At 56.1% G+C, this 17,346-nt stretch overlaps 1 protein-coding gene across 7 annotated transcripts in view; it reads right to left on the bottom strand.

The window, feature by feature from the left end:
• The window catches only part of LOC147086446 (brevican core protein-like), a 412,369-nt gene that overhangs the window by 373,982 nt on the left and 21,041 nt on the right, over positions 1-17,346 (bottom strand). For all 7 annotated transcript variants that reach the window (XM_085978551.1, XM_085978550.1, XM_085978548.1 and 4 more), the window contains exons 2-3: positions 4,128-4,212; positions 22-387 (exon numbers count right to left, since the gene is read on the bottom strand). In XM_085978551.1, the coding sequence (XP_085834677.1) occupies positions 22-387; positions 4,128-4,203 (442 nt within the window). In that variant the 5' untranslated portion in view covers positions 4,204-4,212. The remainder of the gene's footprint in view (positions 1-21; positions 388-4,127; positions 4,213-17,346) is intronic.

The raw sequence follows: 17,346 nt of genomic DNA on the forward strand, positions 1-17,346 counted from the left end.
AACCGCCTCGAGCCCCGTTACCTTTAACCTCGAGCTCGGCGAGGTCCTGCGCGTCGTCTATCCCGTGCTGGACCTCGCAGCGGTAAATCCCCGTTTCGTTGCTGAGCAGCCCGTAGATCGCCAAGGAGACGTCGGTGGCGCTGGCCGGGTAGTTGGGCAGCGCCACGCGGTGGTGGTAGCGCTCGCTGACCTTGACCTTCTGCACGGTGGCCACCAGGATGTCGGACTCGTTGCCGTCGTGGATGAAGCTCCACTTGATCCTGGGCGCATCGGGGGCCCGGGGGAGCGCTGCGTAGGTGGCGAAGCAGGGGATGGTCACCGTGCCGCCCAGCACGCCCCGCAATGGCGCCAGGGCACCAATGGTCACATTCAGGGTCTTCACTTCGTCTGAAAAAGGGAGAACATACAGATCGCAAGATGGTCGACAGAGGGGGGAGCGCTCAGCATCTGAGTCCATCCATCCATCCCTTCAACTCTCCATCCCTCCCTACAAATCTCCCTCCCCAACTCTCCATCCCTCCCTCCCTCCCCGACTCTCCCTCTCTCCCTCCCTCCCCGACTCTCCCTCCCTCCCTCCCTCCCCGACTCTCTCTCCCTCCACGACTCTCTCTCCCTCCCCGACTCTCTCTCCCTCCCTCCCTCCCCGACTCTCCCTCTCTCCCTCCCTCCCCGACTCTCCCTCCCTCCCCGACTCTCTCTCCCTCCCCGACTCTCTCTCCCTCCCCGACTCTCTCTCCCTCCCCGACTCTCTCTCCCTCCCTCCCTCCCCGACTCTCTCTCCCTCCCTCGCTCCCCGACTCTCTCTCCATCCCTCCCACCCCGACTCTCTCTCCCTCCCTCCCTCACCGACTCTCTCTCCCTCACTCCCTCCCGACTCTCCCTCCCTCCCTCCCCGACTCTCTCTCCCTCCCCCCCTCCCCGACTCTCTCTCTCTCCCTCCCTCCCTCTCTCTCCCTCCCTCCCTCCCCGACTCTCTCACCATCCCTCCCTCCCCGACTCTCTCTCCCTCCCTCCCTCCCCGACTCTCTCACCATCCCTCCCTCCCCGACTCTCTCTCCCTCCCTCCCTCCCCGACTCTCTCTCCCTCCCTCTCTCCCCGACTCTCTCTCCCCCCCTCCCTCCCCGACACTCCCTCTCTCCCTCCCCGACTCTCTCTCCCTCCCTCCCCGACTCTCTCACCATCCCTCCCTCCCCGACTCTCTCTCCCTCCCTCCCTCCCCGACTCTCTCACCATCACTCCCTCCCCGACTCTCTCTCCCTCCCTCCCCGACTCTCTCACCATCCCTCCCTCCCCGACTCTCCCTCCCTCCCCGACTCTCTCTCCCTCCCTCCCTCCCCGACTCTCTCTCCCTCCCTCCCTCCCCGACTCTCTCTCCCTCCCTCCCTCCCCGACTCGCTCTCCCTCCCTCCCTCCCCGACTCTCCCTCCCTCCCTCCCTCCCCGACTCTCTCTCCCTCCCTCCCTCCCCGACTCTCTCTCCCTCCCTCCCTCCCTCCCCGACTCTCTCTCCCTCCCTCCCTCCCCCACTCTCCCTCCCTCCCTCCCCGACTCTCTCTCCCTCCCTCCCCGACTCTCTCACCATCCCTCCCTCCCCGACTCTCTCTCCCTCCCTCCCTCCCCGACTCTCTCTCCCTCCCTCCCTCCTCGACTCTCCCACCCTCCCTCCCTCCCTCCCCGACTCTCTCTCCCTCCCCGACTCTCTCTCCCTCCCTCCCCGACTCTCTCTCCCTCCCTCCCTCCCCGACTCTCTCACCATCCCTCCCTCCCCGCCTCTCTCTCCCTCCCTCCCTCCCCGACTCTCTCACCATCCCTCCCTCCCCGACTCGCTCTCCCTCCCTCCCTCCCCGACTCTCTCTCCCTCCCTCCCTCCCCGACTCTCTCACCATCCCTCCCTCCCCGACTCTCTCTCCCTCCCTCCCTCCCCGACTCTCTCTCCCTCCCTCCCTCCCCGACTCTCTCTCCCTCCCTCCCTCCCCGACTCTCTCTCCCTCCCTCCCTCCCCGACTCTCCCTCCCTCCCTCCCCGACTCTCTCTCCCTCCCTCCCTCCCCGACTCTCTCACCCTCCCTCCCTCCCCGACTCGCTCTCCCTCCCTCCCTCCCCGACTCGCTCTCCCTCCCTCCCTCCCTCCCGACTCTCTCACCATCCCTCCCTCCCTCCCCGACTCTCCCTCCCTCCCTCCCCGACTCTCTCACCATCCCTCCCTCCCCGACTCTCCCTCCCTCCCTCCCTCCCTCCCCGACTCTCTCACCCTCCCTCCCTCCCCGACTCGGTCTCCCTCCCTCCCTCCCCGACTCTCTCACCCTCCCTCCCTCCCCGACTCGCTCTCCCTCCCTCCCTCCCCGACTCTCTCTCCCTCCCTCCCTCCCTCCCCGACTCGCTCTCCCTCCCTCCCTCCCCGACTCTCTCACCCTCCCTCCCTCCCCGACTCGCTCTCCCTCCCTCCCTCCCCGACTCTCTCATCATCCCTCCCTCCCCGACTCGCTCTCCCTCCCTCCCTCCCCGACTCTCTCACCATCCCTCCCTCCCCGACTCGCTCTCCCTCCCTCCCTCCCCGACTCTCTCTCCCTCCCTCCCTCCCCGACTCTCTCACCATCCCTCCCTCCCCGACTCGCTCTCCCTCCCTCCCTCCCCGACTCTCTCACCATCCCTCCCTCCCTGCCTCTCTCTCCCTCCCTCCCCGACTCTCCCTCCCTCCCTCCCTCCCCGACTCTCTCACCCTCCCTCCCCGACTCTCCCTCCCTCCCTCCCTCCCTCCCCGACTCTCTCACCCTCCCTCCCTCCCCGACTCTCTCTCCCTCCCTCCCTCCCTGCCTCTCTCTCCCTCCCTCCCCGACTCTCCCTCCCTCCCTCCCTCCCCGACTCTCTCACCCTCCCTCCCTCCCCGACTCGCTCTCCCTCCCTCCCTCCCGACTCTCTCACCATCCCTCCCTCCCTCCCCGACTCTCCCTCCCTCCCTCCCCGACTCTCTCACCATCCCTCCCTCCCCGACTCTCCCTCCCTCCCTCCCTCCCTCCCCGACTCTCTCACCCTCCCTCCCTCCCCGACTCGGTCTCCCTCCCTCCCTCCCCGACTCTCTCACCCTCCCTCCCTCCCCGACTCGCTCTCCCTCCCTCCCTCCCCGACTCTCTCTCCCTCCCTCCCTCCCTCCCCAACTCGCTCTCCCTCCCTCCCTCCCCGACTCTCTCACCCTCCCTCCCTCCCCGACTCGCTCTCCCTCCCTCCCTCCCCGACTCTCTCATCATCCCTCCCTCCCCGACTCGCTCTCCCTCCCTCCCTGCCCGACTCTCTTACCATCCCTCCCTCCCCGACTCGCTCTCCCTCCCTCCCTCCCCGACTCTCTCTCCCTCCCTCCCTCCCCGACTCTCTCACCATCCCTCCCTCCCCGACTCGCTCTCCCTCCCTCCCTCCCCGACTCTCTCACCATCCCTCCCTCCCTCCCTCCCTGACTCGCTCTCCCTCCCTCCCTCCCCGACTCTCTCACCATCCCTCCCTCCCCGACTCGCTCTCCCTCCCTCCCTCCCCGACTCTCTCACCATCCCTCTCTCCCTCCCTCCCCGACTCGCTCTCCCTCCCTCCCTCCCCGACTCTCTCACCATCCCTCCCTCCCCGACTCTCTCTCCCTCCCCGACTCGCTCTCCCTCCCCAACTCTCTCTCCATCCCTCCCTCCCTCCCTCCCCGACTATCTCTCCCTCCCTCCCTCCCCGACTCTCTCTCCCTCCCCGACTCGCTCTCCCTCCCCAACTCTCTCCCCCTCCCTCCCTCTCACCGTCCCTCCCTCCCGCAGTATAAAAGACAGATACAAAGCAAAACGCACTGGAAACTCTGGCTACCTACAAGGAGAGACACCGTGAATGGCTTTGGGACAGGAAATCTCTACGGATTCCTGGGGAGTCCTTTACGCGTGAGTGTCCAGCTGTAGGGCTGCCTGCATTGCTCTGTGCTTAGTCTTAAGATGGAGGTTTGTAACAATAATGAATGAAGTTAATTGTCAGACACAGTCCTGTCTCAAGCTTTTCGAATCCGCCGTTAAAAAGGATAAGGATAATCTGACAGTGAACAGGTGGTGTTGGGAGTGGACATTGCATTAAGTGGCGTTAATTAACAAGGAATCGAGACCCTCTTACCTTGAGCTGCGCCAGACAGTGGTAGAGCTGTGGAGAAGTCCTGGATAAGGAGGATCAGCAGTAGAGAGGTGAACATCTTTCTTCTCTACAACAACAGATAAATTGCAGAGAATTGTATTAATACCTCGTCTGTATCCCAACCCTACGTAAAAATTAGGAGCAGGAGTCGGCCATTCGGCCCCTCGAGCCTGCTCCGCCATTCAATGCGATCATGGCTGATCATCCAAACTCAGTACCCTGTCCCTGCTTTCTCCCCACATCCCTTGATCCCTTTAGCCTTAAGAAATATATCCAACTCCTTCTTGAATATATTTAATGTATTGGCCTCTACTGCCTTCTGTGGTAGAGAATTCCACAGGTTCACCACTCTCTGGGTGAAGAAATTCCTCCTCATTTCTGTCCTAAATGGCCTACCCCTTATCCTTAGACTGTGACCCCTGGTTCTGGACTCCCCGGCCATTGGGAACATCCTTCCTGCATCTAGTCTGTCCAGTCCTGTCAGAATTTTATAAGTTTCAGTGAGGACACTCAGGGAGGCAGTGGCACGGAGAACCGCACGTACCTGCGGGGCCAGAGAACGCCACCTCGCAAGATGGCGCCTCGAGGAGCAAAGTGCGGTCGGCGGTCAGTTTATCGGACCCACCCCCCACCACTCCCTTCACTCCACCATTGGCGGGCCGTGCCTTCAGCCGCCTGGGCCCCGAGCTCTGGAATTCCCTCCCTAAACCTCTCCGCCTCTCTCTCCTCCTTTAAGATGCTCCTTAAAACCGACCTCTTTGACGCAGCTTTTGGTCACCTGCCCTAATATCTCCTTATGTGGCTCGGTGTCAAATTTATGTCTGATTAACACTCCTGTGAAGCGCCTTGGGGCGTTTTACTACATTAAAGGAGCTTAATAAATATGTTAGTGTTGGTGTTGACGCTGGTCACGGTGAAAAAGATGGTCATCTTCTGCTCCCTCCTTGATAAGCCGCCTTTGTACCTATGCACCCATCTCCCTCCCAACCCCATTCTCGGGTACAATTATCAAGTTATCAACAGGCTAATGGGGAGCAGCAAACAGAATCTTAGGGGGAGAAATTCAGAACCGCCCCATTTGGGGCGCGATTATCGGCCGGCCGCAAAGTTTAGCGCCTGCCGCTAATTATCGCCTCTGACTGCAAGCTTGGCCTCTATCGCCCCTGGAGGTGATTGGAGCGCTAAATCAGGCGCTACACACCTCTCTTAAGGCGCTAACGCCGAGGAGCGAGGCGCTACCTCAGAGCGCTGGCGAAGCTCATGTGATGTCAGTCTGCAATGGAACACAGACACACTGGCGCCGGTCAGTTCTTAAAGGGGAGGGTCGATCCTGCTCTCCATCCACACCCTGCTCATTGCAGCCTTGAATCTTGGCCTGGAGAGACCTGTACATCAAATCTGCTGGAAAGAACAATGGAGAGGCCCAGGGAAAGAGCTCAGAGTGCAGCCCCCACAGTCCCTTCTAAATCGATGCAAGGACGGTCAAATCAAAATGAACCTGCAAAGTGCTGCTCAGTACCCAAAACTCCTTCACACAGCGTTGAATCTCTCCAGAAGTCTCTCTCTCTCTCTCTCAGAATGCGTGGTGCAAAAATATCACCGACAAAAAAAGGCAGGAAGCGGTCGCCTTTAAATAACGCTCCCCCAGTCCCTTCCCGACCGCGAAACGCTCCCCTCAACCTGTCGTTGCAGGCGGTAAGGCAGGGTGCGCCACTCAATACCCGGTCCGGGGCGTTGCACGCTCGACTGACTTCACGATCTGCGGGCGCAGGAGATCGTGGCGGTTGTGTTTAGCGCCGCCGCTAAATGTCCGGTCAATTTCGCGAGCAGCGCAAACATCGCCGCGCCCGGGCGCGAGTTGCTTTGCGCCCCATTAGCGCCCTCTTAGGAGCTGCAAAGCAACCGAGTTTTTCCCCTGTAGAACCTTAACAGCACAGGAGGCCATTCGGCCCATCGTGCCTGTGCCCGCACTTTGAAAGGGCCGTCCAATTAGCCCCGCTCCCAAAACTACGGCGGAGAGATCCATGGCAGCGCCAAACCGTTCACCGCCCTCCGCCCTCCCCATCGCACTCGTCGCACGCGTTCTCCCGCTTTCGATCCCCTCACGAGTCGAAGATCACAAGGCGCTGCATTTATACGGCGCCTTCAGTGTTGAGAAACGGCCCAAGCAGCTTCACGGGAGGCGTGAGGGAAACGGAGGAGATATCAGGGCAGGTGACCAAAAGATGGTCGGTTTTAAGGAGCGTCTTAAAGGAGGAGAGAGAGAGGCGGAGAGGTTTAGGGAGGGAATTCCAGAGCTCGGGGCCCAGGCGGCTGAAGGCACGGCCGCCAATGGTGGAGCGATGGAAATCGGGGTGGGGGGTGTTGGGGGGTGCGCAAGAGGCCAAGTTTGAAGAGCGCAGAGATCTAGCAGGGGTTGTAGGGCTGGAGGAGGTTACAGAGATAGGGAGGGGTGTAGGGCTGGAGGAGGTTACAGAGATAGGGAGGGGTGTAGGGCTGGAGGAGGTTACAGAGATAGGGAGGGGTGTACGGGCTGGAGGAGGTTACAGAGATAGGGAGGGGTGTAGGGCTGGAGGGGGTTAGAGATAGGGAGGGGTGTAGGGGCTGGAGGAGGTTACAGAGATAGGGAGGGGTGTAGGGCTGGAGGAGGTTACAGAGATAGGGAGGGGTGTAGGGCTGGAGGAGGTTACAGAGATAGGGAGGGGTGTAGGGGCTGGAGGAGGTTAAAGAGATAGGGAGGGGTGTAGGGGCTGGAGAGGGTTACAGAGATAGGGAGGGGTGTAGGGGCTGGAGGGGGTTACAGATATAGGGAGGGGTGTAGAGGCTGGAGGGGGTTACAGAGATAGGGAGGGGTGTAGGGGCGGGAGGAGGTTACAGAGATAGGGAGGGGTGTAGGGGCTGGAGGGGGTTAGAGAGATAGGGAGGGGTGTAGGGCTGGAGGAGGTTAAAGAGATAGGGAGGAGTGTAGGGCTGGAGTGGGTTACAGAGATAGGGAGGGGTGTAGGGGCTGGAGAGGGTTACAGAGATAGGGAGGGGTGTAGGGCTGGAGGGGGTTACAGATATAGGGAGGGGTGTAGGGCTGGAGGAGGTTACAGAGATAGGGAGGGGTGTAGAGGCTGGAGGGGGTTAGAGATAGGGAGGGGTGTAGGGGCGGGAGGAGGTTCCAGAGCTAGCGAGGGGTGCAGGAGCTGGAGGGGGTTACAGAGATAGGGAGGGTTGTAGGGGCGGGAGGAGGTTACAGAGATAGGGAGGGGTGTAGGGGCTGGAGGGGGTTAGAGAGATAGGGAGGGGTGTAGGGCTGGAGGAGGTTACAGAGATAGGGAGGGGTGTAGGGCTGGAGGAGGTTACAGAGATAGGGAGGGGTGTAGGGCTGGAGGAGGTTACAGAGATAGGGAGGGGTGTAGGGGCTGGAGGAGGTTAAAGAGATAGGGAGGGGTGTAGGGGCTGGAGAGGGTTACAGAGATAGGGAGGGGTGTAGGGGCTGGAGGGGGTTACAGATATAGGGAGGGGTGTAGGGGCTGGAGGGGGTTAAAGAGATAGGGAGGGGTGTAGGGGCTGGAGGAGGTTATAGAGATAGGGACGGGTGTAGGGCTGGAGGGGGTTAGAGATAGGGAGGGGTGTAGGGCTGGAGGAGGTTACAGAGATAGGGAGGGGTGTAGGGGCTGGAGGAGGTTACAGAGATAGGGAGGGGTGTAGGGGCTGGTGCAGGTTACAGAGATAGGGAGGGGTGTAGGCGCTGGAGGAGGTTACAGAGATAGGGAGTGGTGTAGGGGCTGGAGCAGGTTACAGAGATAGGGAGGGTTGTAGGGCTGGAGGGGGTTAGAGATAGGTAGGGGTGTAGGGCTGGAGGAGGTTACAGAGATAGGGAGGGGTGTAGGGGCTGGAGCAGGTTACAGAGATAGGGAGGGGTGTAGGGGCTGGAGGAGGTTACAGAGATAGGGAGGGGTGTAGGGGCTGGAGGAGGTTACAGAGATAGGGAGGGGTGTAGGGCTCGAGGAGGTTACAGAGATAGGGAGGGGTGTAGGACTGGAGGGGGTTACAGAGATAGGGAGGGGTGTAGGGGCTGGAGCAGGTTACAGAGATGGGGAGGGGTGTTGGGCTGGAGGAGGTTACAGAGATAGGGAGGGGTGTAGGGGCTGGAGGGGGTTACAGAGATAGGGAGGGGTGTAGGGCTGGAGGAGGTTACAGAGATAGGGAGGGGTGTAGGACTGGAGGGAGTTACAGAGATAGGGAGGGGTGTAGGGCTGGAGGAGGTTACAGAGATAGGGAGGGGTGTAGGGGCTGGAGAGGGTTACAGAGATAGGGAGGGGTGTAGGGGCTGGAGGGGGTTACAGAGATGGGGAGGGGTGTAGGGGCTGGAGGAGGTTACAGAGATAGGGAGGGGTGTAGGGCTGGAGGGGGTTACAGAGATAGGGAGGGGTGTAGGGGCTGGAGGGGGTTACAGAGATGGGGAGGGGTGTAGGGCTGGAGGAGGTTACAGAGATGGGGAGGGGTGTTGGGCTGGAGGGGATTACAGAGATAGGGAGGGGTGTAGGGGCTGGAGGAGGTTACAGAGATAGGGAGGGTTGTAGGGGCTGGAGCAGGTTACAGAGATAGGGAGGGGTGTAGGGGCTGGAGGAGGTTACAGAGATAGGGAGGGGTGTAGGGCTGGAGGAGGTTACAGAGATAGGGAGGGGTCATAGAGTCATAGAGTCATAGAGTTTTACAGCACAGAAAGAGGCCCTTCGGCCCATCGTGTCTGCGCCGCCCATCCATCCCTGTCCAGTCTAATCCCATTTTCCAGCATTTGGTCCATAGCCTTGTATGCAATGGCATTTCAAGTGCTCATCCAAATGCTTCTTGAATGTTGTGAGGGTTCCTGCCTCTACCACCCTTTCAGGCATTGAGTTCCACATTCCAACCACCCTCTGGGTGAAAAAGTTCCTCCTCAAATCCCCTCTAAATCTCCTGCCCCTTACTCTGAATCTATGCCCCCTTGTTATTGACCCCCCTACTAAGGGAAAAGTTCCTCTTTATCTACCCTATCTATGCCCCTCATCATTTTGTACACCTCAATCAGGTCCCCCCTCAGCCTTCTTTGCTCCAAGGAAAACAACCCCAGCCTGTCCAGTCTCTCTTCATAGCTGAAGCGCTCCATCCCAGGTAACATCCTGGTGAATCTTCTCTGCACCCTCTCCAAAGCAATCACATCCTTCCTATAGTGAGGCGACCAGAACTGCACACAGTACTCCAGCTGTGGCCTCACCAGCGTTTTGTACAGCTCCATCATAACCTCCCTGCTCTTATATTCTATGCCTCGGCTAATGAAGACAAGTATCCCATATGCCTTTTTAACCACCTTATCTACCTGTTCCGCTGCCTTCAGGGATCTATGTACATGTACACCAAGGTCCTCTGACCCTCTGTACTTCCTAGGGTCCTACCACTCATTGTGTATTCCCTTGCCTTATTTGTCCGTCCAAAATGCATCACCTCGCACTTTTCAGGGTTAAATTCCATTTGCCACTTTTCCGCCCATCTGACCAACCCGTTTATATCGTCCTGTAGCCTGAGGCTTTCCTCCTCACAATTTACCACCCCACCAATTTTCGTGTCATCTGCGAACTTACTGATCATACCTTTTACATTCTCATCCAAATCATTTATGTAGATCACAAACAACAAGGGACCCAGCACCGATCCCTGAGGTACCCCACTGGACACAGGCTTCCAGTCACAAAAGCAACCTTCGACCATCACCCTCTGCCTCCTGCCACTCAGCCAGTTTAGGATCCAATGCGCCAAGGCACCCTGGATCCCATGGGCTCTTACCTTCTTGACCAGTCTCCTATGCGGGACTTTGTCAAAAGCTTTACTGAAGTCCATGTAAACCACATCCACAGCATTTCCCTCATCCACCCCACTAGTCACCCCCTCGAAAAATTCAATCAGATTTGTCAGACATGATTTACCCTTGACAAAGCCATGCTGACTATCCCGATTAATCCTTGCCTCTCCAAGTGGACACTAATTTTGTCCCTCAGAATTTTTTCCAATAATTTCCCTACCACAGATGTTAGGCTCACTGGCCTGTAATTCCCTGGTTTATCCCTGCTACCCTTCTTGAATAATGGTACTACGTTAGCTGTTCTCCAGTCCTCTGGTACATCCCCTGTGGCCAGAGAGGTTCTGAAAATTTGTGTCAGAGCCCCTGCAATCTCCTCCTTTGCCTCCCACAGCAGCCTGGGATACATCTCGTCCGGGCCTGGGGATTTATCCACTTTTTGGCCTGCTAAAACCGCTCGCACCTCCTCCCTCTTGATGCTACTGGGCCAGAAATTTGCGGCCAAAGGCGTGATTGCGCTCGGGGTACTCACGCATCTGGCCGTTGGAAATGCCGGCGTTCAGCATGAACAGCGCATGCGGGGAACGCCGGCATTTCCAGACCTCGAGCGCGTGCGACTGCACAGGCAGCGCTTGCGCAGTGAACTTCGTAGATTTCATTCATGAAATCCGTGAGGGTAAGTCCTCAGAAGTTACACTTGAAAAAAGCAAGTGTAAAGTGGTTCATTGGCTGCGGAGGAAGAAACATTTTATCGTGGAGCTTCTGAAATGCAATATTTTTGTTTGGGAAAGGGAGGGAAGTTATTTTAAGAAATTTTAAGTAAGTTTTAAAGTTAAAATTTTTTTTTTTTTTTAAAAAGGGTTTTCAGAACGGTAGGTAGAAGGAGCAATTGTGGCTGTGTGAATGGAATGTGAGAATGAGTTATGTATGTATGTCCACATATATTCCTTTACGTATATGTATGTATGTTTTATATTCCTTTACTAATGTGTATGAATGTATGTTTTTAATTATGATTTTCCAATAAGTTACTTTCTCTGAAAGTCATAATTAAATAATACATTCATACACATAAGTAAAGGAATATATACATAACACGCAAAGGAATATATACAGACATACATACTTTCAGAAGCTCCACGATAAGAAATATCTTCCTCCGCAGCCTCTGGAGCAACTGTACCCATGCTTTTTTCATGTGTAAGTTGTAAGGACTTGACCTCACTGAAAGCAGTAATGAAAGCGGCGAATTATACTGCGCATGCACTGCCTGTGCAGTCGCACGCGTTCTGCCTCTGAACCCCTTCGTTCAGAGGACAGGAAATGCCGGTTTTCCCCAAAAGCACTGTGCATGCTGAAAACCGGCATTTCATCCGGCCAGATGCGTAAGTACCCCGACCGTACTCGCGCAGTTGGAAGGGAATTACTGGGCCAACATTTTACATGCCAATAAAATGAAAAATTTAACAATTGCACGACTTGCCCCCTCGCATCTGCGACTGAGGGTCCAAGGAGGTGCATTGCGCAAGAGGTCATCATCGTACGTATCCTCACACTGTTCCCTTTGGGAACTGTATGAAGTGGTGGAAGGATTTATGGCCGTGATTAACGCTCATTCCGTGACCGTAACCATCTTTGAACCAGCCATTAGGGTGGTTAGTCCTATGGCGGGAGGGTTTTACGGGCTCCACAACCCATCTGAGGGGGGGGGGGCCACCAACACCCACGGACGCAAGTATCCCGCTGGATGTCCACCCAGAATTTAAAGTTGGAGCTCCGACTCCACTTGCCGGGACTGTCTGGAGTGGGGTTCAAAACCCTACTCCTTCTGGCCCAGCGGCGGGGATGCTTGCTGCTACGCAAAAGGCCCACTCCGCACAAAAGGTGACACCCATATGTTTCCTGTGCCTTTTCCCTCCCCGTGACTGGAGCCCTATGCTGCCATTTCACGTTGCTAATCGGATTGGGCCTTTGTCATAGCGGTAGGATCCCCGCCGCTGGGCCAGATCAGGGTAGGGTTTCGAACCCCGCTCCAGACAGTCCCGGCAAGTGAGTCGGAGCTCCGGCTCTAAATTCTGGGTTGACATCCAGTGGGATATTTGCATCCGTGGGTGTGGGTGGCCCCCCCTCCTTGTATAGCTTGTGGGAGCCCGTAAAACCCTCCCGCCATAGACTAACCGCCCTAATGCCTGGTTCAAAGATGGTTACGGTCACGGAATGAGCGTTAATCATGGCCATAAATCCTTCCACCACTTCATACAGTTCCCAAAGGGAACAGTGTGAAGACACGTATGATGACGACATTGCTAAATAAATAAATGGAATTTAAAAATTCTTTTAGGGCTTTTAAAAGTCTTTAAATTGCTTTAATTCTGTTTAAAACTACTTCAGATTACTCAAAATAATGTAAACATTTTAAAAAGTTTATAAAAGTTACCAAAATCTTCAAAAAACTTCCAAAAACCTATTTAAAATGCTGCTTTGCATGTAAAAATGCTTAGCAGCTTGACAGAAACATTGGGGGCGTGTCCAGTGAAACTGAGACCTCAAGGGGCGTGTCTCACTTGCACTGCACGCTCCTGGCTTCGCGCTGGCTGCACTCCTGGGCGGCGTGACGTCATACGCTGCCCGGGATTCTTCTTCTGGAAACACCAATTCCAGGCGTCCCTGGAGCTGATCGGCAGTAGCGCGGGGTAAGTGCAGAAACGGGGCTGCAAGCCCCGTTCACCAATTTCTGGCCCAATATGTTCAAGTATGTCACAATCCCCTTGCCCGATTTCTATGTCTGCATCGTCTTTCTCCATAGTGAACACAGATGCAAAAAATTCATTTAAAACCCCGCCTACATCATCTGGCTCTACACACAGATTGCCACTTTGGTCCCTAATGGGCCCTACCCTTTCCCTGGTTATCCTCTTGCCCTTAATATACTTATAAAACATCTTAGGATTTTCCTTTATTTTGCTCGCCAGTGTTATTTCATGGCCCCTCCTCGCCCTCCTAATTTCTTATTTAAGTATGCCCTGCACTTTTTATACTCCTCTAGGGCTTCTTCTGTCTTTAGTCTTTTGTAACTGCCAAAAGCCCCCCTTTTATTTCTAATGCATTTTTGTATATCCCTTGTCATCCAAGGTTCCCTTTGCTTGTTGGTCCCACCCTTGACCTTTACAGGAGCATGTTGGCGTTGTACTCTCTCTATTTCCCTTCTGAAAGTCTCCCACTGTTTTGATGTGGATTTTCCTATAAGTAGCTGCTCCCAGTCCACTTTGGCCAGATCCTGCCTTATCATATTAAAATCGGCCTTCCCCCAATTTAGTACTCTTATTTCCGGGCCGTCTTTGTCTTTTTCCATGACCACCTTAAATCTCACCGAATTATGGTCACTGTCGCCAAAATGGTCGCCAAAATGCTCTCCTACTGATACTTCCACCACTTGCCCGGCTACATTCCACAGAATTAGGTCCAGTACCGCCCCCTCTCTGTAGGACTTTCTACATGTTGGCTCAAAAAGCTCTCCTGGATGCACTTTAAGAATTCTGCACCCTCTAAGCCTTCACACTCTGACTATCCCAATTTATATTGGGAAGTTCAAATCCCCCACGATTATTACCCTATTATTTTCGCACTTTTCTGAGATTTGCCTACATATCTGTTCCTCTATCTCCCCCTGACTGTTTGGGGGCCTATAGTACACCCCCAGCAAAGTGCTTGCCCCCTTTTGTTTTTAAGTTCTACCCATATGGCCTCATTAGAGGAACCCGCTAATATATCATCCCTCCTTACAGCAGTAATTGACTCCTTAATTAATATTGCAACACCCCCTCCCCTTTTACACCCCCTCTGTCTCGCCTGAAGATTCTATACCCCGGAATATTGAGCTGCCAGTCCTGACCCTCCCTCAACCAGGCCTTCAGCCCTGCCATATTCTCTTTTGCCTTTACATATTTGCTCTGCCTCCAGCTGACTTGTTTTTCCCTCTGTATTTGCTGTAATCACCCCCTACTATAGCTCCACTCTGTACCCCATCCCCCTGCCAGGTTAGTTTAAACCCCCCCCAGCAGTGCTAGCAAACCTCCCCGCAAGGATATTGGTTCCCTCTGGTTCAGGTGTAAACCGTCCGGCTTGTACAAGTCCACCTTTCCAGAAGCAGACCCAGTGATCTGGGTGTAGGGCTGGAGGAGGTTACAGAGATAGGGAGGGGTGTAGGGGCTGGAGGAGGTTACAGAGATAGGGAGGGGTGTAGGGGCTGGAGGAGGTTACAGAGATAGGGAGCGGTGTAGGGCTGGAGGAGGTTACAGAGATAGGGAGGGGTGTAGGACTGGAGGGGGTTACAGAGATAGGGAGGGGTGTAGAGGCTGGAGCAGGTTACAGAGATGGGGAGGACAGAGATAGGGAGGGGTGTAGGGGCTGGAGGGGGTTACAGAGATAGGGAGGGGTGTAGGGCTGGAGGAGGTTACAGAGATAGGGAGGGGTGTAGGACTGGAGGGGGTTACAGAGATAGGGAGGGGTGTAGGGCTGGAGGAGGTTACAGAGATAGGGAGGGGTGTAGGGGCTGGAGAGGGTTACAGAGATAGGGAGGGGTGTAGGGGCTGGAGGGGGTTACAGAGATGGGGAGGGGTGTAGGGGCTGGAGGAGGTTACAGAGATAGGGAGGGGTGTAGGGCTGGAGGAGGTTACAGAGATAGGGAGGGGTGTAGGGGCTGGAGGGGGTGACAGAGATGGGGAGGGGTGTAGGGCTGGAGGAGGTTACAGAGATGGGGAGGGGTGTTGGGCTGGAGGGGATTACAGAGATAGGGAGGGGTGTAGGGGCTGGAGGAGGTTACAGAGATAAGGAGGGGTGTAGGGCTGGAGGAGGTTACAGAGATGGGGAGGGGTGTAGGTCTGGAGGAGGTTACAGAGATGGGGAGGGGTGTAGGGGCTGGAGGAGGTTACAGAGATAGGGAGGGGTGTAGGGGCTGGTGGAGGTTACAGAGATAGGGAGTGGTGTAGGGCTGGAGGAGGTTACAGAGATGGGGAGGGGTGTAGGGCTGGAGGAGGTTACAGAGATAGGGAGGGGTGTAGGGCTGGAGGAGGTTACAGAGATAGGGAGGGGTGTAGGGCTGGAGGAGGTTACAGAGATAGGGAGGGGTGTAGGGCTGGAGGGGGTTACAGAGATAGGGAGGGGTGTAGGGGCTGGAGGAGGTTACAGAGATAGGGAGGGGTGTAGGGCTGGAGGGGGTTACAGAGATAGGGAGGGGTGTTGGGCTGGAGGGGGTTACAGAGATAGGGAGGGGTGTAGGGGCTGGAGGAGGTTACAGAGATAGGGAGGAGTGTAGGGCTGGAGGAGATTACAGAGATAGGGAGGGGTGTAGGGGCTGGAGGGAGTTACAGAGATAGGGAGGGGTGTAGGGGTTGGAGGAGGTTACAGAGATGGGGAGGGGTGTAGGGGCTGGAGGAGGTTACAGAGATAGGGAGGGGTGTAGGGGCTGGAGGAGGTTACAGAGATAGGGAGGGGTGTAGGGCTGGAGGAGGTTACAGAGATGGGGAGGGGTGTTGGGCTGGAGGGGATTACAGAGATAGGGAGGGGTGTAGGGGCTGGAGGAGGTTACAGAGATAAGGAGGGGTGTAGGGCTGGAGGAGGTTACAGAGATGGGGAGGGGTGTAGGTCTGGAAGAGGTTACAGAGATGGGGAGGGGTGTAGGGGCTGGAGGAGGTTACAGAGATAGGGAGAGGTGTAGGGGCTGGTGGAGGTTACAGAGATAGGGAGTGGTGTAGGGCTGGAGGAGGTTACAGAGATGGGGAGGGGTGTAGGGCTGGAGGAGGTTACAGAGATAGGGAGGGGTGTAGGGCTGGAGGAGGTTACAGAGATAGGGAGGGGTGTAGGGCTGGAGGAGGTTACAGAGATAGGGAGGGGTGTAGGGCTGGAGGGGGTTACAGAGATAGGGAGGGGTGTAGGGGCTGGAGGAGGTTACAGAGATAGGGAGGGGTGTAGGGCTGGAGGGGGTTACAGAGATAGGGAGGGGTGTTGGGCTGGAGGGGGTTACAGAGATAGGGAGGGGTGTAGGGGCTGGAGGAGGTTACAGAGATAGGGAGGAGTGTAGGGCTGGAGGAGATTACAGAGATAGGGAGGGGTGTAGGGTCTGGAGGGAGTTACAGAGATAGGGAGGGGTGTAGGGGTTGGAGGAGGTTACAGAGATGGGGAGGGGTGTAGGGGCTGGAGGAGGTTACAGAGATAGGGAGGGGTGTAGGGGCTGGAGGAGGTTACAGAGATAGCTAGGAGGTGGGGAGGGAAGCAATGGCGGATATGAAAGTTTGAAATATCTTTTAGTGGAGTGTTTTTGGTCTCTATCCCATAACTCTGACCACGCTTGATCAGCTCCGACGGACGGGCCACATCGTCCGCATGCCCGATATGAGACTCCCAAAACAAGCGCTCTACTCAGAGCTCCGACACGGCAAGGGAGCCCCAGGTGGGCAGAGGAAACGCTTCAAGGACACCCTCAAAGCCTCCTTGAAAAAGTGCAACATCCCCACCGACACCTGGGAATCCCTGGCCCAAGACCACACAAAGTGGAGGAGAAGCATCCGGGATAGGCGGCCGAACACCTCGAGTCTCTTCGCCGGGAGCAAGCGGGAAGCCGTGCGCAAACAGCGCACGTCAACCCAAGCACCCCACACACCCGCCCCCTTCAACCACCGTCTGCCCCACCTGTGACAGAGACTGTAGGTCCTGCATTGGACTCATCAGTCACCTGAGAACTCATCTCTAGTGTGGAAGCGAGTCATCCTCGGTTCCGAGGTTACTGCCTAAGAAGAAGATCCCACAGACTGCTGATCCGCACAGTGCCCGGTGTTTGAACTAATGTAGCACGACCTGTGACCTCTTCCCCCAACTATTTCCAAATTCCACCCCCCTCACCGTCAGCGAGCGCCAGCTCCCTCGGTGTGATCGGAATCTCAAAGCTCCTTTCAGATAGACTGTGCTCGCCAAGCCTATTCATTCCACTTGATGTGACCCACAATGAAACGCTCTCCTTTGCAGTCATCTCACACTTGCTGCAATCATACAAAACCTTTCCTTTAGTTTTTCATTTAGACGAAACCGCTTAAAGGTTTCTTTTAAAAAAAAGAAAGCGAGAGTTTCTCCTGCCCGATCAGCAACTAAACGGCGGCTTGTAATCCGGCAGATTCACAATGAACGGCTCGCCTACGGGAAGGGGGTCGGTGCCGTCTGGAACGTCTGTGAATGAATCCGATCGCAGGTTAGAGTTTCTGCCGCGTCTCTTGCCGTGCGCGATCTTTGAACCTGCAACGAATGAATTATCGCTTTTGTCCCGAGTTTGGAATCGCTCCCTTCCGCTGCAGAGGTCACCATTCGCTGGGAATTTCAATGCAGTTT

The sequence above is a fragment of the Somniosus microcephalus genome, unplaced genomic scaffold (assembly GCF_052327205.1).
Source record: "Somniosus microcephalus isolate GS21.2 unplaced genomic scaffold, FLI_Smic_1.0 unresolved_chr7, whole genome shotgun sequence".
Lineage (NCBI taxonomy): Eukaryota > Metazoa > Chordata > Chondrichthyes > Squaliformes > Somniosidae > Somniosus > Somniosus microcephalus.